The 22,252-nt window shown below is 32.7% G+C and overlaps 3 protein-coding genes and 1 pseudogene across 6 annotated transcripts; all 4 read right to left on the minus strand.

The window, feature by feature from the left end:
* Positions 1 to 2,445: 2,445 nt before the first annotated feature.
* LOC111308973 (DNA-directed RNA polymerases II, IV and V subunit 3-like) lies at positions 2,446 to 5,125 on the minus strand (annotated as a pseudogene). Its single transcript, XR_016329550.1, has 4 exons — positions 4,417 to 5,125; positions 4,085 to 4,311; positions 3,432 to 3,738; positions 2,446 to 2,749 (listed from the first exon to the last, which is right to left on the minus strand). The product of XR_016329550.1 is annotated as a DNA-directed RNA polymerases II, IV and V subunit 3-like (transcript).
* A 179-nt stretch (positions 5,126 to 5,304) lies between these two features.
* On the minus strand, positions 5,305 to 10,568 carry LOC111308974 (cyclase-like protein 2). Of its 2 annotated transcripts, XM_022907695.2 has the most exons (7): positions 9,788 to 10,522; positions 9,489 to 9,533; positions 8,964 to 9,036; positions 6,465 to 6,562; positions 5,999 to 6,069; positions 5,702 to 5,840; positions 5,305 to 5,485 (listed from the first exon to the last, which is right to left on the minus strand). In XM_022907695.2, the coding sequence occupies exons 1-6, from the start codon at positions 10,113 to 10,115 to the stop codon at positions 5,715 to 5,717; spliced, it is 741 nt and encodes a 246-aa protein (XP_022763430.1). In that variant the 5' UTR covers positions 10,116 to 10,522; the 3' UTR covers positions 5,305 to 5,485; positions 5,702 to 5,714. The 2 variants fall into 2 exon arrangements, with proteins under 2 accessions (XP_022763430.1, XP_089603025.1); XM_089746899.1 differs by lacking the exon at positions 9,489 to 9,533 and having other exon boundaries at positions 9,788 to 10,568.
* Positions 10,569 to 12,242: 1,674 nt separating this feature from the next.
* LOC111308975 (cyclase-like protein 2) lies at positions 12,243 to 14,891 on the minus strand. Of its 2 annotated transcripts, XM_022907697.2 has the most exons (7): positions 14,439 to 14,886; positions 14,312 to 14,356; positions 14,153 to 14,225; positions 13,975 to 14,072; positions 13,809 to 13,879; positions 12,754 to 12,891; positions 12,243 to 12,602 (listed from the first exon to the last, which is right to left on the minus strand). In XM_022907697.2, exons 1-6 carry the CDS (start codon positions 14,839 to 14,841, stop codon positions 12,766 to 12,768), a joined length of 816 nt encoding a protein of 271 aa, XP_022763432.2. In that variant the 5' UTR covers positions 14,842 to 14,886; the 3' UTR covers positions 12,243 to 12,602; positions 12,754 to 12,765. The 2 variants fall into 2 exon arrangements, with proteins under 2 accessions (XP_022763432.2, XP_089603035.1); XM_089746909.1 differs by lacking the exon at positions 12,243 to 12,602 and having other exon boundaries at positions 12,750 to 12,891; positions 14,439 to 14,891.
* Positions 14,892 to 17,352: 2,461 nt separating this feature from the next.
* On the minus strand, positions 17,353 to 19,393 carry LOC111308299 (cyclase-like protein 2). The gene is made up of 7 exons (XM_022906620.2): positions 18,901 to 19,393; positions 18,722 to 18,766; positions 18,513 to 18,585; positions 18,285 to 18,382; positions 17,981 to 18,051; positions 17,608 to 17,743; positions 17,353 to 17,505 (listed from the first exon to the last, which is right to left on the minus strand). Exons 1-6 carry the CDS (start codon positions 19,322 to 19,324, stop codon positions 17,618 to 17,620), a joined length of 837 nt encoding a protein of 278 aa, XP_022762355.1. The 5' UTR covers positions 19,325 to 19,393; the 3' UTR covers positions 17,353 to 17,505; positions 17,608 to 17,617.
* Between the last annotated feature and the right edge of the window lie 2,859 nt (positions 19,394 to 22,252).

A 22,252-nucleotide genomic window follows, 5' to 3' on the forward strand; every position in this document is an offset into this window, starting at 1 on the left:
TTAAATTTTATGAATTAAAAAAATAAATTCAAAAAAAATTATTTTTTGTAAAATTCAATTTAATTCGATTTTAAATTAATCAAAAATTAAAATAATTATTAGACATCAAAAATGTCAAATAAAAATAATAATAATAATGTTGGCTCCAACTGCTGACGTTGAATAATAACAAATGATGCTTCGAAGCCGTGTACTTTCGAGAAAACAAAAGATAATTTGAGAGTATGCAGCAATGATGCTTGTCATTTAACATCTACTGAACAGGGTTTAAAAAAATTTTTGCAATATTTCTTTTACTAATTTCACCTGTTGCTACAATTTTTTTCATTAATTATGAAGTAATTATTCAGTATTATTGTTAGACCCCACAAATTTGTAATTCTCCCAACTTATTGCTTGCCATGCCTTGTAGAGTTGGCTTTTGGGGCCTGACTTTACATGGTCAGGAAAAAGGACAATTGGAGTTTTTGATGTCTTCCATGGTCAGCCTCAGCTATGTACCAAAAACTTTGAAACTTGGCTGTCTCCCTGCAACCATGTCTGCTTCTCAGACAAAGATTTGAGTATCTTTTGGCAGGCTAAAGTGACCCAACCACAACCAGCTAACATTTCAAAGATGCCTCGCAACTTTCAAACCGGGTCTTGTACTATATGGTTTTTTAAGTGAGCGCTAAAAGCCAATCTTTTGCTATATAACCATGTTTATGATATTACACCCCACTTTATATACTATAATTTTAGATATATACAGTGATATAATATATAAATAATAAAAAATATGATTTTAAATTTTAAATTTTATTAAAAATAAAAATATATATTTAATATATTAATACGGTGATATAATAATTTTTATATTTTATTTATTAATTACAAAATATGTAAATACAAAAATATAATTTGTCACATGTAGTGTCTACCCATTCCCTCTCCTTTGATAGATATGCTTTTGGGTGAACCAGGAACATGGATTTCAATGACAGTACGGAAGACAAAGATTGAGACCAATTATCAGCAAAAATTTAACCAAAAAAAGACAAGGAAAGCTCCAAGCTAAATGGATTAAAGAAAAGTTTCAAGTAAATGACACGTGAATTCTATTGCCCAACCAATCTACTTAAGGCTTTAATCTAAAGCAATTATATATTTTCATGAAAAATGCAGTTGTATTATTCTCCTCAAGATAATTTTATACACTCCAAAGCTTGTGATGGTAAAAGACGAGCATTTCATGAAACTTCCATCCCAAAACCCAGTAGTCACTCACTAGTCATTTATTAAAATGACAATGAAGCACAAAACAAGCCCTCTTTAATAAAAAGTTCTGGATTATAGAGAGGCCTGTAACTTAGTTTATGTGCTTCTCTTGGTTATTCATGGTAACAAAACTGCAGTAAATATCTGTTCAAAACTTCCCTTGAGTTAAATTTACAGGAGATTTTTTTCACTCATGGTTGGTGCCCTTTGCGGTCCTTACTGTAATAAATTTGCAGTAACATGATGTTTGTCACTCTCACGAACTTCATTACCAATACACTCAATTAGTTGGAATGTCAAAATCCCTACTGACCACAACACTACAAAGCAGATTTTAAAATTTTCCGCCATGGCTACAAAAGCTCACAGACAGAATTTGATCCTCCCAATATCTCCAGAAGAAGGCACAATAAGGAAGCAGCTCAAACACAAAATGACAATAGAATTACTGCCAAACTGATGATAAAAGCATCCAAAGAGTTAGTAATGGAGTTGGGAGAAGATGGAGACATCACATTTCTCGTTGTTTATTTTTTGACAGCGAGATGATGGATTGGTGGGTTTATTTTTTGTATCATTATTTTCACCATTACAAGTAGCTGTGGCCTTTGGCCATGCCAGATTTCCAGAATTGGAAGAACTTGGACCACAGTTTTTTACTAAATAGAAGTCGAACCCGTGACTGTCTTTCACAGTTCATAGTAAGTACTAAGTAACACTACACGCATGAACCATGCTGCATAAAGAATTTAATGACAGAATATAGTATTTCAATGGCGAATAAAGTGATAGATATCACTGATTTTGGCTGAAACAAGGCCGTGCATTCTTTGAGTTGTAAAAATCTCGGGTTCCAGTTCGCATTCGCATTCAGCCACTCCTCTTCTGTCAAAATAAAAACTAAAAATTTCAAATGTTAATTAGGAAATCGGGTTTTTTAATTATTGAAAAACGAAATTGGAGTGATTGAAACAGTTAACTGCCTTGTGATTGGGATCGTATCTATTGGCAGTGTACTTGATGGAAAAATCATCATAACAACAGCTTTCTTTCGCTCAGATATCCAGAGGTCTTTCTCATTTCCAACACGCCATTTAACCATGCTGTCAAATTGTCATGTTTTTAATGATTTTACAGGCTTGCAGGAAGCCTATCATATAAAAATCCATTGGTCTCAGGTCTGAACTCTTTTACAATGCACTTGACAGGAAGAATATATTAATAATAAACGAACTGTTCAGAACATATTACAATTAAAAAAAAAAGAAAAAGAAAAACTCCCACATCTTACCAAAATTTGGGCTCCGATCTGACAATCCAATTCCAAATGGATCAGTCCAAGACAAAATCATTCAAACTCCAATCAAACCCTGATTTATGGTTTATACCTTGTACACCATCAAGGCCCATCATTATATGATTCTGGGGTTTGACCCTGTTGGTTCTGGGGACGGATATTTTGATGGGGTTCTAAACCCCAAGGCCCCAACTCCTGCAAAAACCGGGAATTTGCCCCAAAAAAGAGAAAATCAGAGAGAATGCTAGGTGAACTGGCAAGGTGCGGAGGCGAAAATTTATTCGTAAACTATTGCATGACCAACTACTCGTATATTTTGATGAAAGGTAGCTTATATATACACACACACACACACACACACACCTTCGCACGACCAACTAGTCTCATCTGCTAATCAAAATTTACACAATCAGATAAGTAAAAACCAATACAGATTGAAGCAGAGAAGCTAAATAAGGACGAAGCAATATAGTTACTACCACACAAGTTCAGTCACCCCAAAAATCTCACTGTAGCCGTCATTTTTAAACTTAGATGACAACTTCACACGCCAAAAGTGAACATCTTGACATACATAAAGGACTTGAGAGACACTAGAGGTGGAAAGCAAAATGCTATTATACAGTTCATCCAGTTAAGAGCTCAATGCTGTATCACTGGCACGATGAAACAACAAAGCAGAAACATAAATACAAAGGCTGATAATTTGAACAAAGTACAAGCTAAATCATTTGTCAGTCCATGATTCACAGGCTTTTAAGTTTAAAATAGATGGCATATGTGCTGACTAGTTTTCATGAACAATAACAAGTAGTCTTATGTATCAAATATGTGAAGAGTTTCAAAAGAAGTGGAAGTTAGTGAAATGAATACATGCCTTCTCGGAAACCTATAAATGTCAATGACCAATTCTTGTTCACAAGTAGATCATCACCTAGTTCTCCAAACCGATCATCAGCTTCCACTGTATCTTCAGACAGGCGAACTGCATCCAGCTTCTGTTTGAGGATTTCTATAGCATTAACAACCAACTGTGAAGCTTTGATCGCACCGGTGGATTCAACAGTAAAAATGAAACTGTCTTCTTTGTCATATATCTCCACAAGCCCTGGCTTGCCCATAGCTTCAGCTTTCTTTATCACTTCATCATCATAGGTATACGCCTCTGGATCAACCACCATAACCTGTTTTCAAAATAAAAATAGAATTCATAGTTATCAGCAGCAGCAATGAAAATGAAAATAACCTCAAATTTTTGGCTGGCGGTATAGGGACTGAAACAATGTATTCAACGTACATGAAACATTTGATGCTCAAGCAAGTCAGAATAGCCTTCAACACAAAATATGAGTATAAAATAAGCATCCAATCTGACGAACTATTTCCTTAATGCTTCAAAACTATCAGTGGCATAATGCTGTATTATCCAAAATTTTCTTTATCACTTCATCATCATAGTTACCAACTACAAAATTGTATTCTCCAAGACCTCCAATAGAAACTCTTGATTTTCCAATAGAAAAGGCGAACCTGTTGGCTATTTTGATCAATTTCAAAGACTACTCTCAACAAAGCTTAGCTTCCCCTCAAGCGTCAAGGTTGCCATCAAATCTTCATTGATATGAATCTCAGGTTCACACATGAAAGTCACAGTCGCAGAAGGTGACCATTTCGCATGATCTTTCCCTATCCCTTTCCTCGCAATTGCCCTCAGCCTCAGTTCTTGCCCTGGCCTCAACTTCACAACAATAATCCCTCTGAAAATAAACAATTATTTTCTGTAAGTCGCGAATCTTAAAAACCATAATGCAATAAAAAATTGGGTGTAGTTTACAATTTTAACCCTAAAGAACCCTAAATGCCTTTGTTCAGAGGAATCGTAGCCAGCGGAATCGGTGAAATCGACGGGAACAACCGTATGATCGGAACTGTAGAGATCCTAGCCGGTAACATCGAGGGTTTGATCGGACATGCATTTGGCTCGAAGATGGAACTCGATGGAGCAGAACTGGCACTGGCCATCACCGTCGCCAGCGTCACAGTCACGCGAGAATCGCATCGACATGGCGCGTTCGCTGGTGAGAGGGATGAACCAAGGCGATGGGCGATAAACTCGTCATTAAGGACGGAGGAATTGACTTCGATTTCGACGAGGTCGATTGCGATGGTGCGGACCTCGGCGATCATGACGCGGCGGAGGGCGTTGGCCATGGAGGAGTCGGCATCGCGAAGTTCGAATTTGGCGTAGTCGTCCTTTAGTTCGCGGATTTTGACCTTGGGAAATCGCTGGTATGATACTCCCTCCATTTTTTTTTCAATTGTTTTTTCTTCTTCTTTATTGATTTGGGTTTTAGCTCTGCATAAGCCTATAATGGAAGAGTGAAAGAACAGCTTTGCTGGTGACTGAGCGAGCGAGTGAGTGAGAAGGAGCTGAGTTTTCCATTGGGATTTTTGGTTGTTTGTCGTGTCGGCTTCTTATTGGTTTTAGTTGGAAAAGCCAACGACGTCGTTGCATGCTCAGCAACTATTGTACCATTGCAGGACTTAAAAGACTTACGAGTCACTACTGACAGATAAATCTTCGCATAGGCAAGAGTAGACTAAGGTCAGGTTTTCTTACTGACCTGCTATATGTTCTTTTTTTTTTTTTTTTTTTTTTTAAGGAAGTGAATTTCTGTACTAAAAAAACAACCAAGCACAAGTGTGGTTACAAAGAACCACAAGGTTGATTTTGTCATACATTTTAACAATGATGTAAAGAGAATTTGCATTGAATATCAAGGAAGACACACAGTACAGATTCCGCTTTATTCAACGAGTTTATCAAGTTCATTGTTCTGCAGCCATTCCCAAATATACGCAAAAGGTTTTATTTGGTGATATAATAAACCATCCCTGTCAAGAGAAGCTCAATAGCTCATGCCTGTCCTCCTGCACCAAATTTAAGGTTTAATGAGCATACTTACTCAAACTGACAAGTATTATAGCATAAGGAATTTAGAAGAGCATTCCTCATCAAATCTATAAAACAGTCAAACCACTAGAAAAAAAAGGAAGTTTTAACCATATAAAACCCACCCCTTACAGGTATTGTTACTTCTACTACTAATATGACAATAATAGGTTTTGATGGTGAAAGAACCTTACTTGGAGAAACGTTTTATGCAGTGAGAATGCATCTAGTTGGGCATCCATCTGCACCTACCATCCTCAGAGGTAGGCAATGGACAGTATACTTCCCTGCCTCTATGCCATCGAGGTTTAGGCCTTCAACAAGAACAATTTCCTGAAGAATTTTGAGCAGTTTCAGTAATGCTTCGGAACACTTTTCTTTAAACCAAAGCAAAGAAAGTCATAACAGATGAGTTGGGGTAATAAAAAATAGTTAACAAAACTAAAACTATTAAGCTCCCAGATTCACAAGAGAAATTTCTGGATTCTTACCCTATTTCTTAGAAATATATGATGAGTTGGGGCTGCATCAACATAAGCAGCAACAGATAGGTAATCAAGTCCTACAATTCACAGACAAATGTGGTTATTTTCTATAGAAAGGGATTATATTAAACTCCATTGATTTCCTGATTTAGGTAAGCACCATTTAAGCAATTAAATCACATCAGTGTTACTTTCAGAAAATAGAGGGTTAGCAGAGTGGTAGAAGGAAATTTGTCATAGGTTGCTTTCTTCCCTCATTTACTAACAGATTCTGTTGAAGTGAGTCATAAACTGAAATAATGATGGGACTGACTTTATGTACTCATCAAGCCAGAATTGAAGCACAGAATCTATGGCACAGATACAGAAGCCCTGGTGTTGAATATGAATAGTGATGCTTTACCCAACAAAATTTTTGGAACATAAGGGTCCTGCTAAGCGGGTCCTTCTTGTTAACAAGTCTAAAATTTACCTACAAGTTTGATGTCTGTGTTATCAACCAACCATTGTGCTCCATCCTTCATAAATCCTGTGTAGTCTGAAGCAAACTCCTTTTTATGCATCAGTCTCCTGAACATGAAAGTTGACATATATTATTTTACTATCATGAAATCATTTGTAACTTTCAGCATTATCTTCGTGCCTTGAGCCCATCAATTATGGTTCAATAAAAGCTAAAGTTTGGAACAGAAGCCTTTTTAATATTGAAAAAAAAAAGGTGTCACTTTTTAACCAACATGTCAACCCATTGGAACAACCAACTATATATATTATAGAAAATTTATGAGTGGAGTTCCCAGACAAAAGAGATATTAAGACAATAGGAGAAACATTTCTAATGACAAGAGCAGAGGTGTAGAGTAGCTCTTTGAACATGGATTATCTTCTTGCACCTTCATGGATGGATTATCTTTGTACTGGGGAAGTCACTATCTTATAGGTGTTAATTGTCAATAACTCTATTTCATAGGTGGTAATTGTCAATACCTAACATTAACTACTTTAATAATGTTACCTATCCTAATAAATTGACAATGACCATTGTACTGTGATATAAAAGAGATATGGGGCTTAGAGAAGACATAAACTGTCATTCCCTCCTGGTCATCTTCTCTCATTTTTCTATCTTTTCATTTTTATCTGTAATTAGTACCAAAGATTTGTAAAGAACCTTGTCTATTATAGATCGTAAAAATCAATATTGAGATATATACATATATATACTAGTTGAGGTCTTCAGTTTTTAGCTATCATGGTAAGTATTTCTTTATTTTCTCAGCTTTTAATATTTAGCTTTATATTCTAAAACCCATATATCTGTTTACTATCCCTGTAGTAGTGTTCTGGCTTTGTTGTTACCTTTTAATCTAACTTTAGAGATCTTTGTATGGTATATATGGATGGTTTTAGGTACTAGGAACATGGAGCAAGAAGTTGAAAATTGTGTTTGTTGAGAAAAATTTCATAATCATAGGCTGCATATGGATCCTCTAAGTAGAAAATTATATACCAGCAATCAACCATAGTATTAATAGTTTAGTTGATTTATCTACTACTTTCTTTAAAAAATTGTTTAATAAAGTTGATATGCTAGAATAAAAAATAGATAGTTTAGGACAAGTTACTAGGTTAGATTTAAACCAAGATTCTAAACAATTATTAGTTAATATTAACAAAGAATTAGAATTATTAGAAGTAGATAAAAGTCAAACAAATGGCTTTGGACCTTTATATAATGGTAATGCTATTCTTACGTTTAATGATGATAAACTATCATCTTCTCAATCGAGTTTGTTAAAGCAGAAAATTTGGATTTCAAATCCTATAAAATTTCCATATGCAAACTATAATTATGAAGTTTTTATGAACAAACACAGTTTTCAACTTTTTGCTCCATGTTCTTGGTACCTAAAACCGTATACCATAAAAAGAACTCTAAGGTTAGATTTAAAGGCAACAACAAAATCATAACACTAGTATAGAGATAGTTAACGAACATATGGATTTTAAAACATAAAGCTAAAAATTAAAAGTTGAGAAAGTAAAAAAATACTTACAATGATAGCTGAGATATGTATATATATCTCAATACTGATTTTTACATACTATAATAGACAAGATTCTTTACAAAGCTCTGATACCAATTAAGATAAAAATAAAAAGATAGAAAAGCAAAAGAAGAAGATGACTAAAGAAAGAAAGGATGAGAGTCTATGTTTCTCTAAGCCCTGTATCTCCTTTATATCACATTACAATAGTCATTCTCAATTTATTAGGGTAAGTAACATTTATTAAAGTAGTTAACATTAGCTATTGACAATTAACACCTATGAGATAGAGATATTGACAATTAACACTTATAAGATAGTGACAGGACATCCCATTTTTAATATATAGAAGCATTCCATTTCTATGTTTACAGTGACTTCCCCAGTATGATCGTAGATAATTCATTCAACATGTGCTCAAGAGATACAAGCTCAGATTAGGGCCTTGATAGCAAGACCAGCAAAAGACTAAAGTTGACTGACATGATATTCACTTGCCAATGGGAAAAAATGAAATTTCTTTGACTAATTGCCTGGTTTTCTTCTTCTTCTTAAAGCCTAAACAAGTCAATCCCGTAGAGTCTCTTAATATTAGCCTATGATTTGTACCTTAAACATGTTTCTTGCTAACAAAAATAAGCTGCCACAAATGACAGTGTTTTAATATCATACAAACATGCTTCTGGGATTATTCATTTAAGGCTAAAAGTTCACAAATGGAAAAAGAGAAAATATACCAACAATGTGATCCCAAATCTGGGGAACACAACAAAAGTTAAAATCAACATATAAAGTAGAGTCAATATCATTAATGACATCTTGTCATGCTTCAAAAATACTCTGATAGGAGGCAACTATACTATATTTGCTTTATGCATATGTAAATGCAGACATATAAATGATGCAAGCACATTTATATTTACCTGTCAGTGTTAAGTGTTTTGAAAAGCACACGATGTTCTCCACGGGGAATTTTCAAAGACTTCATAACTTCAGCTGTTGGAAGCATCTGTTAGTTACTACTTACCAGAGCTCAACACAAATAGAAGTTCACAAAGACTAAAGATGATAGATGAATGCTACCAACTTGCCATCAGAAAAGGGGGAAATTCAGAGGAGTTAACTTTTTATAATAGTGAGCCAACATCTGCTTTGTGATGCAGAGAGATCTATTTTATGATGTTCTGTAGCCAAAACTCTAGGTTGAGCTCGAAAATATCCTTGATTGTAAAATATCAGACCAGGTCTTTTGATGAATCCAGTTATTACTACTTTATACTGATATTATTAGAAATGATAGGTATAGCAGCAAATGACTCCCAGAAAAATGAATGATTCTAAGTGAGCTGAAGTGACATTTAGACACAAAAGTTCAGCAGAAACTAGAAAATATGGTAAACAGATTTCTGATAAAAAGGAAGGGGGGAAACTCCATTAGGAATACATACCAGTAATGTTCTTATTTCTTGGAACATCAACTACTAGAGCAGGACCTACACAAACAATAAGACATGTTTGCTCATTTATAATACCCACACAAAAAATGCACAGACTGATTGACGACAAAAAACATAAGAAGGATAGCAATCAAATCCCAGCTCTGGCAAATCAGAGAGATGAAAGAGAAAAAAGTAACATGTATTATGCAAAATCAAGCAAAGAAATTAAGAATGTGGATGAGCCATTAAGGAGAAAAGAAAACTGCAGTAGGAAACAATTAATGACAGGCTTATGATACCAAATTTACCATTAAGCGCTTGCAGGCTAAGAGTAGTAACATCAAACCCCTTTTCATAGTACTTTTGAAAGAAGTGGCTAGGAGCATCAACGTGAGTGCCGGTGTGGGTTCCCAACTTGAACTCAGACATATTTGCTATGGAGCCATTTTTAATGCTGGAGACAAGCCAAATGAACTGACCAAGCCCGTTCTTGGAGTCAAAAGTTGGCAACCGAGAAGTGATTTTGTGAGTTATGTCGAAGATTTTGCCATTACCATAAGCTACATCGGCACTGGAGAGGATGCTTAAAGTAAACATACCAGCACAAAGTAGTAGCAGGAGCTTATTTTTGTTCATGGTTCTGAGCTTGGTAGTTACTGGTAAGTAGAGCAGTAAATTTCAGACAAAAAGAATCTGGTGTTTGTTGATTGACGGAAAATCAGACACTCTTTGCAGATATTGCCAACCATATCAGATCTTAGCATTGAAGTCAATAGGAAAATGAATTATTAGCCTTGATTAAGACTTGCATTGGTTAATGATGAAAATTATAGTAAAATATCTACGGTTTTAAATAGTGTAGTGGCACTTGGCATCCCGATACACCACACAGGCGACAAACATTGAAAGCTGAAAACTAGGTCACAAATTATCCTGTCCTGCTGTAAATGAAATCTGCCTGCAAACTTGCAAGACTAAAGTTCCAAAATTATGTCCGTAATATTATAAAAAAAATTGCAATAATCAAAACTACAAAGCATTCGCTAATAAAAAATTGGGTTGATATTTGAGAAAAAGAAAAAAGTTTGCTAATATTAAATATAGAAATTGATGACTTTTTTTTTTTTTTGTGGTCTAAAAGGCAAACTTTCGCCACATGAATTTCGTGTCGACGGGTAAGTCTAAATTTTCAACTTCGGCCGCCCTCGTGGTTTTGAGTTTTGACGATTCGGTACTCACTTGTCTCTTTACAGATTTTAAAAAAAAAAAAAAAAAGAAGGAAACACAAGTCAATAAATAAAATTATGGGCTTTTGTATTTTTCCGTGATTCAACTAACAAGCCTAAATGCATGACCATAAAAAATTAAAATGATAAGCCTAACCCAAAATTTCTTGCGCTTGCATCCCTTTTGTATCGAAACGACGGGGCTCACAGCCTTTGAATTTGTGACAGCTTATCTTAATCTCAGGTTAGACCAAGAGTCTCTTTGGTGCACGTTTGGTTGGGAGAAATGGAATGATGAATGGTTATTCACAGATTTGGTTCGTTTAATGGGTTTTGTAATTGCATTTCAGACTCTATTTCCCAAAATCAATGAATAGCAATTCAAACCCCCCATCAATGAATATCATTTAACCCTTTTCTTAAATTTAAAATTTCATGATACGAGAGAGAGAACTCAACGGATAGTTGAAAATTCACCGGTAATAGAACAAGTTGTTGGAGCCCAGATCTAGCCATTGACGGTCGCTGCTAACACCAAAGTCGATTGAAATGAGCTGAAAATTTCCACCAACCGCGAGAAAGAGCCGCTACCACCGCCTACGATTTCATCCTTCTTAATTAGTCTATCCGTGGCAATACCAACACACCGTCCTTTGCAGATGAGCTTTTACTTTGTAACATTTAGGATGTGTTTTAGCTTTTTCACATTTTCTATTCTGCCACATGCTTCCCGAAGGCAGATTTGCATAAAAACTCTCCTCCCATTTTGGAAATTTCCGGGCTCTCTAAGATATGGAAGCACCAAATTGATCTTTATGAAGCTTTTTCCCTTCGAAATTTTATTTCTTCCAAGAAATATTTCCCTCATCATATTCATGTACAAGTTTTACAATGTAGCTTTAACCGCGAGAGAAAGCCTATGTTAAAAATAATAATTATTAATTAAATTTTATTAATTAATAATAAAATACATAAATAAATTAATAAATAAATTTTATTAATTAATCATTAATTAATTTTTTTAATAAATTATTAATAAAAAGGTAATATAATCTTTTAAGTTTATTCTAATTATATTATTTGAACTAACCAAACATATTAATATTCTTATCATATTTCATTCTAATGAACCAAACATCATAATAGCTAATCATTCCTTTTTCTATTCCAACAAAATATTTTTTCCATTTCCTCTCTTCCATTCTGTGAACTAAATGTGCCATTAGACATCTACTGATCCAGTAAATAAAACGACACGCATGATAGAATAAAAGTTCTCCCACCAAGCATTCAAATGAATGCTGAACAATCTAGAATTTGTTAGGCATTAGCGGTTGCAATCCCAAGTCAAAACCATAGATTTGCTTCCCAATCCAATCAAGCTGTCAAACTTAATCACAATCTGAATCACATAAATGCATCCTAAATATACCAAGACCGATCTGTGGCTTAACATGCTTGTATAACTCTCGAGCTGTATATGAAGCTAACAAACAAGTTATGGCCCAAAAATATAAAAGTAGCAAAGAGCCGCACATACAAACACAACCCACATATTTATCTTCCATAAAGATGGCTTTTCCAATGATGGATCTGTGAAAATTATTTGAGGATGACAAGAAATCATTCCCAACAATTACCATCAGTGACCAAATCTAGTCTAACCATGATATTCAGAAGCACTACCAAATAAGTGTCTAGTATTATTTATCTCATCAATTAATAACCTAAACATATAGCATATGATATTTTACAAGAAAAGTGTACTTTTTTTGGCCGCTAAAAGTGCTCTTCAATGAAACTAAATTTCTGTCTGCATCTCCCCATCCAGTTCTAACTCATAAACCCATTTTTTGTCTTATTCTGATCAGCACCACACTCTAACGCTATCATTTCCCTGCAAAAATACCCATTTTAAGAGGTGAAACTATAAATTGTTTGTTTTACCTAACATAATAAGCATGCAGCATTTTAAGAGGTTAAGCCAAAGTAGCATGAGTGCCTGCTTTACTTTCAAATAATAAACAATTCAGAAGTGCAGGACTTACAAGGAAAATACATCATTTGATGAGAATGCATCTTGTTGGCGATCCTTCAGCACCAAGCAACCTTAAAGGTAAGCAATGGACTGAATATATTCCAGGTTGAATGTCATCAAGTTTTAGGCCTTCCACAAGAATGATTTCCTATAGCAGATGACAAGCATTAGCAATGTGCAGGTGCTTGCAGTTTATACCACATTTTTACCCTTGAATCAGAGTACTCGGAGTAACAGAACTGAGGGGACTTTATGCTACCAAAACCATACATGTAAAGTAACTTGATTTCAAGCTTGATTAACTTTCCAGACATAGAAGGCTATAACTAACACACAAGTGGAAGGAAAAAAGAAGCAAAAAATGAAAACCAAACTTGGAGCAAATGTATCATCCTCAACTAGATAATCAATTTTAATGTGGGTAAATCCATTAGAAAAGCTTTACTAGGTTTTACTGAGATCAGATATGGCAGAGTTACAGCTTACAACACCATCAACCCAAGTGAAAAATGCACAATTAGACCAAAGGATTGCAATTTAATGAGGAGAGACCTGAGCAATATCCCCAACACTTTGTTCATCCAAGCATGATGGTTGAGTGAGTCCCTCATAATCATCAGGTGAAACCAAGGAAAGGGAAGGAACAGACCACTAAATAATTTCACAATACATAAGAGAATTATAGGATTGTATTTTACCTAAGTTAGATAATGAGTGCACCAAACTTATATTTAGGTTTCTTTTCTTTAGTTTTAGCGAATATCTGAAAGCAATGGCGCCCAAATGTCCATTATTATAAATCCAGTTGATGGAATATAAGCCAGGAAATCAGATTTGGCCAAAAGGGACTACAGAATTAAGTACAAACACACATACAAACAAAAGTACACAACATAGTTCACTGCCATTCATTAACTTATGAAGCAGGAAATCAAATTCGAGTGGGCAAAACATTAACTAATCATATCACCATACTGGACAAAAAATAGTATAAGGAATAATGAAAAAACATTGTCAAAACTAAAACACAGAAGAAAATTAACACAATAGATGATAATTTCTTACCCGGCCTTCTAGGAAAACAAGATGAGATGGTATCAAATCATCAAAGGCAGCAACAGATAAGTAATCAATTCCTGAATTTCAGAATAGACAAACATGTCAGCAAGCTACAACTAGCAAGACCCAAAACTATTTTAAAGTTTTGAGAAATTTGAAGGCAATATCTCACCAACAAGTTTGATGTCAGTGTTTTTAACCAACCATTCTGCGCCATCCTTCATAAACCCCACATAGCTTGTATCAAACTCTTTCTTGAACATAAGCCGCCTGAAAATCCACAAACTTAAGCTCAGAATTTGTATTCTTTGAACTATAAAAGCTGCTTGTCAGAGCAGTTATGTAATTACCTGTCAGTATTTAATGTTCTAAAAAGAACTCTACGTACTCCCTTGGGTATTTTTAAAGACTCCATAACCTCAGCTATAATTAAAATAATAATAATAAAATTAAAAATAACTATGAAAAAACCAAGAAAAATATGAAATAGAACAGATAAAGATACAGACCAGTTATGTTTTTATTTCTTGGAACATCTATCAATAGTGCAGGACCTAAACGGTGAAAATTCCAAAAAGTAGAATCAGAAATCGATTATATCAAATAAGTGGTTTTTTTTTTTTAAATATTAGTTACCATTAAGTACTTCCAAATCGAGCGTATCGACATCGAAGCCGGCATCGAAGTACCGATCAATGACGTGGCCGGGGGCGTCAAGGTGCGTGCCGGTGTGGGTGGGAAGTTTCATCTCCGAATTATTAGCGAGGGAACCGTTCTTCATGCTTTTTGGCAACCAAAGGAACTGTCCTATGCCGTCTTTGGATTCCCACGACGGCATATCGGCGGTGTATCTATGGCTGATGTCGAATATTCTGCCATTACCGTAGACTTCGCGACGGATGGGGATTGGATTCTCGTCTCCTCCCGAGAGGCCGCAGTCGGTGATAGAATCGGTTCCGGGGATGGAAGGATATGCGGTTGTAGCGGTGGAAGTAAAGGCGTAGGAGAGAAGGAGAAAGTGGAAGAAGAGAGGGATCATCGTGGAAGTTGGAAAGTAGAGTGAAGTGAAGTGCGTTTGACGAGGATATGTAGGAACTTGGTTGCGTTTAGAGTCCGCGCTCGAATCAATGGCTTAGTGTGGGGATTTTCACGCGCGCTTTGGGGAGCGTGAGATTTGTAATTTTGTATACTATGTAGGCCGGCTTAACAGGAGGTGTTTGTTATCCGTTTTTCATGGAGAGAGAGTCTCGTTTACTTGGATTTGATCTTCTAGTGGAAACAGTCGCCTCGCTGAGTTGGAGTGAATTAAGTTTTTATTATTTTATTAAATTTATATTTTTTAATATAAAAATATTATAAAGTATTAAAGTTAATATATATATTTTTTATATATTACGATTATATTTTTTTTGGTTAATTTTTATATTATGTTTTGCATGTTGTATTTTTATTAATTATTTGATCATGTATGATTTTCAATTTATTGTAGTTCATAAATTTTTTTTTAAATATTTAAAACAAAATAAAAATAATTTAATTTTTCTTATGTCTTTATGTATTTATATTTGTCATACTATATATTTTTTTAATTTTTATTTTATTATAGTAATGTAATATGTAATTAATTTAACATGTAATTTAATAGAGATATTTTAGTAATTTAATGTACAATTAGTTTTATATTATATTAAAATTTAACATATAATTTTATAGGATTATTATAATAAATTTCAAACAAAATACCACATATCAAATTTTTATAAAAAATGACAAATATTTTAATAAGTTAATAAGTAGTTAATTTTATATCATGTTAACATATAATTTTATATGATTATTATAATAAATTTCAAACAAAATACCACATATCAAATTTTTATAAAAAATGACAAATATTTTAATAAGTTAATAAGTAGTTAATTTTATATCATGTTAAAATTTCATATGTAATTTAATAGAAATATTATAATAATTTTCAAATAAAATGTCACATGTCAAATTTTTATAAAGTAATAATAATAGTATTTTCGTAATTTAATGTGTGATTAATTTTATATTATATTAAAAATTAATCAATAATTTAATAGGGCATTATAATAATTTTAAAACAAAATGGTATATGTCAACTTTTTATGAATCACTCGTAAAAATATATTTTCATAATTATGGTAGAAGGAAACACTATAATAACTTTAGTCAATTATAATATAAGAGATATTTTCTTAATTATGACATTAAAAGCATTATAATAATTTTGATTAATTATGGTAAAAGATTATTTTTATAATTATGATAAAAAAGATATTATAATAATTTTGACAAATTATAATAAAAATGATATTTTCATAATTATAACAAAAGAACATTACAGTAATAATAACAAATTTTGAGAAGATTGGTATTTCTATAATTATTATAGTGATTATTATAAAAAATTATTATAGTAAATTTAAACACATGTCAATACTTTATCAAATAAACAGAGGAGCATTATAATAATTTTCATGAGATTGTTTTAATATATAGTTATTGATTATCTCCAAAAACAAATAAAACTCTCCAACTAAAATTATATATTAATGGTCATGTATTTGCTTAACAATAATTAAATATTAATTTTCATAAATACAGTCAATGAAGTATATATTTCAACTCCACTTATGAGTTTAACTATTTTTTTTAATACATGGGTTTAAAATTTTTATTATCAGAAAAATAAGATTAAATTTTTTATTATTTATCTTAAAAAAAAAACTTAAAAAATATTTTAGTACATAGAAAAATTGACTAATAAATCTTGAATTATATAATAATGGAAAGTAGTAATTCACTATCATCTCATCTTATAAAACTTGTATCTAATCTTTAAAATCTGAACATAATATCATGAAACGGTTCTATTGGTCTGTCTTTCCAAAACAAAATGATGGTTGAAATTTGTTAGCCAACATTTTCTTTTATATATATTTGATTGAGTTAATAAAATAAAATACTTCATCCTTAAGATTTAGATTTGATATCCGAAACTAATAATTTAAAAGGTATGTAATTCAAATATAAGTTCTCTCTCGCTTAAAAATTTTATTATAAAATAAATATTTTTATTTAATGGATAGGCATAATCTAAGGAAGAAATTTTTATACGAAATTAAAACTTTTATGTCCTTCTAAGAATTCTTTAACCATTACGGAGGACAAAAAACAATTTCTTCTTTCAGTTAACAAAAGGAATACAAGTGGAGTGGCAAGGCTTCCATTGAGGATACAAAGTGTTGATCTGAAAGAATAAGATTAATTCTGCTGTTAACAAATGAATTTGAAAAGTGAACTATTGATTCAGTGTTTTGGAATATCTCTCTCCAAATGTAAGAAGGAATATGAGAAGAGCAGAAATGTTTTTCATTCAAGAATCAATCCCAAATCTTTGTCCAAAATGCAGAGCATCCTCTCCCATCCCCCCCCCCCCCCCCCAAATGGTTAATTTCCCGTACTCCATTAACAGAAGGAAAGATACATATAATCAAATTCAACCAACCAAACACAGCACAAATGTCTAAATGAACAGCTAATTTATTGATAGCCAATTCTCTTCGTTATTTGAAAGAACCACTTTTATTACATTTTATAAAAGTCCTCTGCTACATATCTCGTCCCTCTGATCAGTTTTCGAACCCTCCAGATTCCAGAGTTATATCATTGATTCCTGCAACATTATTTCTTTCAATTCCATAAAACCATAGGCTCAATAGATAGGATTTGGAGTTATACTATGACCAAATCTCTTGTATAACGCTGAAAGACTTACATTACATGTATCATTTGATGAGAATACATCTGATGGGTGATCCTTCAGCACCAAGCAACCTTAGAGGTAAGCAATGGACTGAATACAATCCAACTGGAACATCATCAAGTTTTAAGCCTTCCACCAGAATGATTTCCTGGAGCAGATGGGAATTGGAATAATGTCAGTGATTCAATCTTGCCATTCCAATTCAGCATAGTAAAAATACCATTTCCGTCTTGTGTTGTCTTGAAAACCTATCACTATCAATCTGCTAAAAGATTGGATGAGGGAAAAGTAAGATCTGCTTAACCAAATTCAGTGGTCATCGTCCTTGTTCCTTAAGCCATGTAATGTTACAAATTTGTCCGTTCTAGAAGAACAATTTTCTTACCCTGCTTTCAAAAAATTCAAGATGAGCTGAAACCAAATGATCACTGGTTGCAACAGATAAGAAATCGATTCCTATAGTTCAAGACAGTCAAATATGTCAATTCCAGTATTCATTATGCAAGGATTTAAAGTAACAAAAACAAAAAATTCAAGATGAGCTGAAACCAAATTATCATCCTCTGAAACAGATAACATCCTTGGCCGTCAGAAATCAAATTAATACAGTAAATGTATAGACATCCCAGCAATCGACATGCATCATTTTGCGCATAACTCAAACTTTGTGAACAAAAGCTGCATCTTACCCACAAGTTTGATGTCTGTGTTCTTTACCAACCATCTTGCCCCATCAGTTGTAAATCCAACATAGCTAGAGTCATACTCCCTTGTATACATAAGCCGTCTGAAATTGATAAATTTTTAACCCATAACTATCATTTCTCCTCAATAATGCAATCTGCTACTCTAACAATCTGAAAGTCCAAACAAAAGGACAGCTATGCCATAGACTGAACAATATCGAATGATCTTACCTGTCGGTATTTAATGTTCTGAAAAGCACACGACGCACTCCTTCGGGAATTTTCAATGACTCCATGACTTCGGCTGCAACCAAAAAAAAATCTTTATTAGTTCTTATCAGATTATGCCCCAGTAAATTGTTTGATCATTAGGACCCATTACCAATGCCAAAGAAAAAAGAATCAACTTAATTCAAAGAATCGTAGTTGGATATAGATACCAGTGATGTTCTTGTCCCTCGGCACATCAACCAACAGAGCTGGACCTGTGGTAATGAACAGATGTTAAGCAGTCAAACATATACCAAGATCTTATCATTGGTAATAAGAGAAAAGTCACCAAAGTCTTTCAGAAGAAGAAGAATAATTGCAATAGGAGTGATCAATAAAACAAGAATACCGTTAAGGACTTCAAGATCAAGAGTGTCGACATCAAAACCAGCGTCAAAGTAACGGTCAATCATATGGCCCGGCGCGTCAACGTGCGTGCCAGAATGAGTAGGCATTTTCATCTCAGAATTATTGGCGAGAGAGCCATTCTTCATGCTGGCAGGAAGCCAAAGGAACTGACCCAGCCCGTCATTGTTCCCCCATGATGGAATGTCCGGAGTGTACCTGTGGCTAATATCGAAGATTCTCCCATCATCATAAACCTCCCGTCTAACAGGAACCAGTTTCTCATCCCCTGTAGAAACAGTGCAGTCCGTTGGGACAGAAGGGTAGGCGGAACTGGAAGCAGTTGCGGTGAAGGTGGTGGATAGGAGGAGGAAAAGGTGGAGGAGAGGCAGACGAGTCATGATTTTGGTCATTTTGGAATGGATCATGTGGCTATGACTCTTGGTGAGCTTTAGATAATATCGATAAACAATTATTAAAGCATTTTAACCATATATGTGACAGTGACTGATGCCATTCTTATCGGAATTGTGCTTTTGACAATTTGTCCGATCAGGATTGATTACCGTCTCTATTGGTGGACAATAGAAATGCCGGTTGCCATAATGCTGTCTTTCGAATTTCAATTTAGGACCGTTGATCTTCCTCCTAAAGTTTAAAATCGGGTCCCCGCTGAGTCTTACCTTTCGGGGCCGAATCAGCAAAGATGCCCATCTTCAACTGCTGCAAGGAAAATGTCTTCAAGTCCAATAGCGGCCTATGTTGCATTTTGTGACATCGGACTTGCAGACTTATTCAATGAAAAACTTAGATGAAATTTTTTAAATAAAATTTATAAAATTTTTATTATATATAATTAAATTAAATTTAAAAAATTTTAAAAATTTTATATAAATTAAGTGTATAAATTTTGAAAATTTTATATATATATATATTTTTAGATAGGCATTTTTAATAAAAAAATTGATAGAATTTTACTATTGAATAAATATAGATCAAATTTTTAATATAAATAATATTTTTAATGATTTTTTTACATGTTATTGATATTCACATTAAATTCTATCAATTTATTGATTTGGATATTTTATTAAAAATTTTATTAAATTATTTTGAAGAATAAAGTTCATAAACTTCATCTAAATAATTTCATGTAAGTTTTGTTCAATCAGAAATAGTCAACTATAATTCATTTAAACTTTAAACTCTAGTTATTAGGGTGATAAATCGAATTTGATTTTATTTTTCAGATAATATATAATATTTTAAAATTTTAAAATTTTATCTGAATATAAATTTTTTTTTTTTAAATTGATTCGAATCAAATTTTATCCATTTGATTTAGTTTATTGATTTTTAAATTTTATTTTTGTTTTTAATATATTATTTTAATATATTTAAATAAATTTATATATAAAATAATTATTTTTTGTTTATACAAATTTAAAATAAATAAATTAAACCTCCCGTCTAACAGGAACCAGTTTCTCATCCCCTGTAGAAACAGTGCAGTCCGTTGGGACAGAAGGGTAGGCGGAACTGGAAGCAGTTGCGGTGAAGGTGGTGGATAGGAGGAGGAAAAGGTGGAGGAGAGGCAGACGAGTCACGATTTTGGTCATTTTGGAATGGATCATGTGGCTGTGACTCTTGGTGAGCATTTTAACCATATATGTGACAGTGACTGATGCCATTCTTATCGGGAATTGTGCTTTTGACAATTTGTCCGATCAGGATTGATTACCGTCTCTATTGGTGGACAATAGACATGCCGGTTGCCATAACACTGTCTTCGAATTTCAATTTAGGATCGTTGATCTTCCTCCTAAAGTTTAAAATCGGGTCCCCGCTGAGTCTTTCCTTTTGGGCCCGAATCAGCAAAGATACCCATCTTTAACTGCTGCAAGGAAAATGTCTTCAAGTCCAATAGCGGCCTATGTTGCATTTTGTGACATCGGACTTGCAGACTTATTCAATGAAAAACTTAGATGAAAATTTTTAAATAAAATTTATTATCATAAATAATTACTTTAAAATTAAAAAATTAAAAAAAATTATATAAATTAAGTGTATAAAATTTGAAAAAATTTTGATATATATTTTTAGATAGGCATTTTTAATAAAAAAAAATTGATAGAATTTTACTATTGAATAAATATAGATCAAATTTTAACTATAAATAATATTTTTAATGATTTTTTTATGTATTATTGATTTTCACATTAAATTTTATTAATTTATAAATTTAAATATTTTATTAAAATTTTTATTAAATTATTTTTAGGAATGAACTTTATAAATTTCATCTAAATAATTTCATGTAAGTTTTGTTCAATCAAAAATAGTCAACTATAATTCATTTAAACTTTAAACTCTAGTTATTAGGGTGATAAATCGAATTTGATTTTATTTTTCAGATAATATATAATATTATAAAATTTTAAAATTTTATCCGAATATGAATTTTTTTTTAAAATTGATTCGATCTGAATCAAATTTTATCTATTTGATTTAGTTTATTGATTTTTAAATTTTATTTTTGTTTTTAATATATTATTTTAATAAAAATTTTAATATATTTAAATAAATTTATATATAAAATAATTATTTTTAGTTTATACAAATTTAAAATAAATAAATTAATAAAAATATATAATTAAATTTGATTCAATTTTTTTTATTAATCATATTTTAGTATATAATATATATATATTTAATATATGATATTGATCCAAATCGAATAAAAAAATAATCCCAAACATATTAACGTATTCAGGCCACTTGATATTGGACTTCGGCTAAATTTTGTGGATGAAATGTGTCGAAACATAGAAGGTAGGGTTGGGGGAGTCAAAAAACTTAAAACATCTCAAGTACTGAGCCACTGTCACTGCCGGATTCCTCGTGTACCTTTCTACTTACAAGACATGTTAACAATACAAAAGTGGTTCGTTCCCATATAGCGACACTTCTTTCTCGTCTAACTTTAAACTCGCACTTTCTTTGATTGAATGGCAAAGAGCGAGCCAGTTGGTAAACACACAATTACTAACAATTTCCCATGTGCTCAGGGAGAAAGAAGAAAAGATAACCTGAAAGTAAGTTCTCAAACTTGCCTCTAAAGATTGAACCCATGGGGTCAAAACTCACATAGTATTCTTTCCATTTTGTGTGCTTTTTTGTTTTATTTTTTTTAAGCTTGGTTTGTTTAAATTAATTGCTGATAATTCACTATCAAATTGAAAACAATTTTGGATATATGGAACATATTAAAAAAAAAAAAAAACTGGCTAAGGAGATGCATGGTTCCGAGCGAATTCAAGGAAAGGATCACTTAGATAAGGTAGAGGATTAAAACA

This window comes from Durio zibethinus, chromosome 2 (genome assembly GCF_047325235.1).
Source record: "Durio zibethinus cultivar Kanyao isolate XHJ-2024 chromosome 2, ASM4732523v1, whole genome shotgun sequence".
Taxonomy (NCBI): domain Eukaryota; kingdom Viridiplantae; phylum Streptophyta; class Magnoliopsida; order Malvales; family Malvaceae; genus Durio; species Durio zibethinus.

Coding starts and splice junctions, on each gene's coding strand:
- LOC111308974 (XM_022907695.2), bottom strand. CDS start 10,115: ATGAACAAAAATAAGCTCCTGCTACTACTTTGTGCTGGTATGTTTACT. Junction 9,037..9,488: donor AAGAAATAAGAACATTACTG/GTATGTATTCCT, acceptor TGCTTCCAACAG/CTGAAGTTATGAAGTCTTTG. Junction 5,841..5,998: donor ATATATTTCTAAGAAATAGG/GTAAGAATCCAG, acceptor AAAATTCTTCAG/GAAATTGTTCTTGTTGAAGG.
- LOC111308975 (XM_022907697.2), bottom strand. CDS start 14,841: ATGATCCCTCTCTTCTTCCACTTTCTCCTTCTCTCCTACGCCTTTACT. Junction 14,357..14,438: donor CGATTTGGAAGTACTTAATG/GTAACTAATATT, acceptor TTCACCGTTTAG/GTCCTGCACTATTGATAGAT. Junction 13,880..13,974: donor CACTGACATCAAACTTGTTG/GTGAGATATTGC, acceptor TCTGAAATTCAG/GAATTGATTACTTATCTGTT.
- LOC111308299 (XM_022906620.2), bottom strand. CDS start 19,324: ATGATCCATTCCAAAATGACCAAAATCATGACTCGTCTGCCTCTCCTC. Junction 18,586..18,721: donor GAGGGACAAGAACATCACTG/GTATCTATATCC, acceptor TTTTGGTTGCAG/CCGAAGTCATGGAGTCATTG. Junction 18,052..18,284: donor CACAGACATCAAACTTGTGG/GTAAGATGCAGC, acceptor CTTGAACTATAG/GAATCGATTTCTTATCTGTT.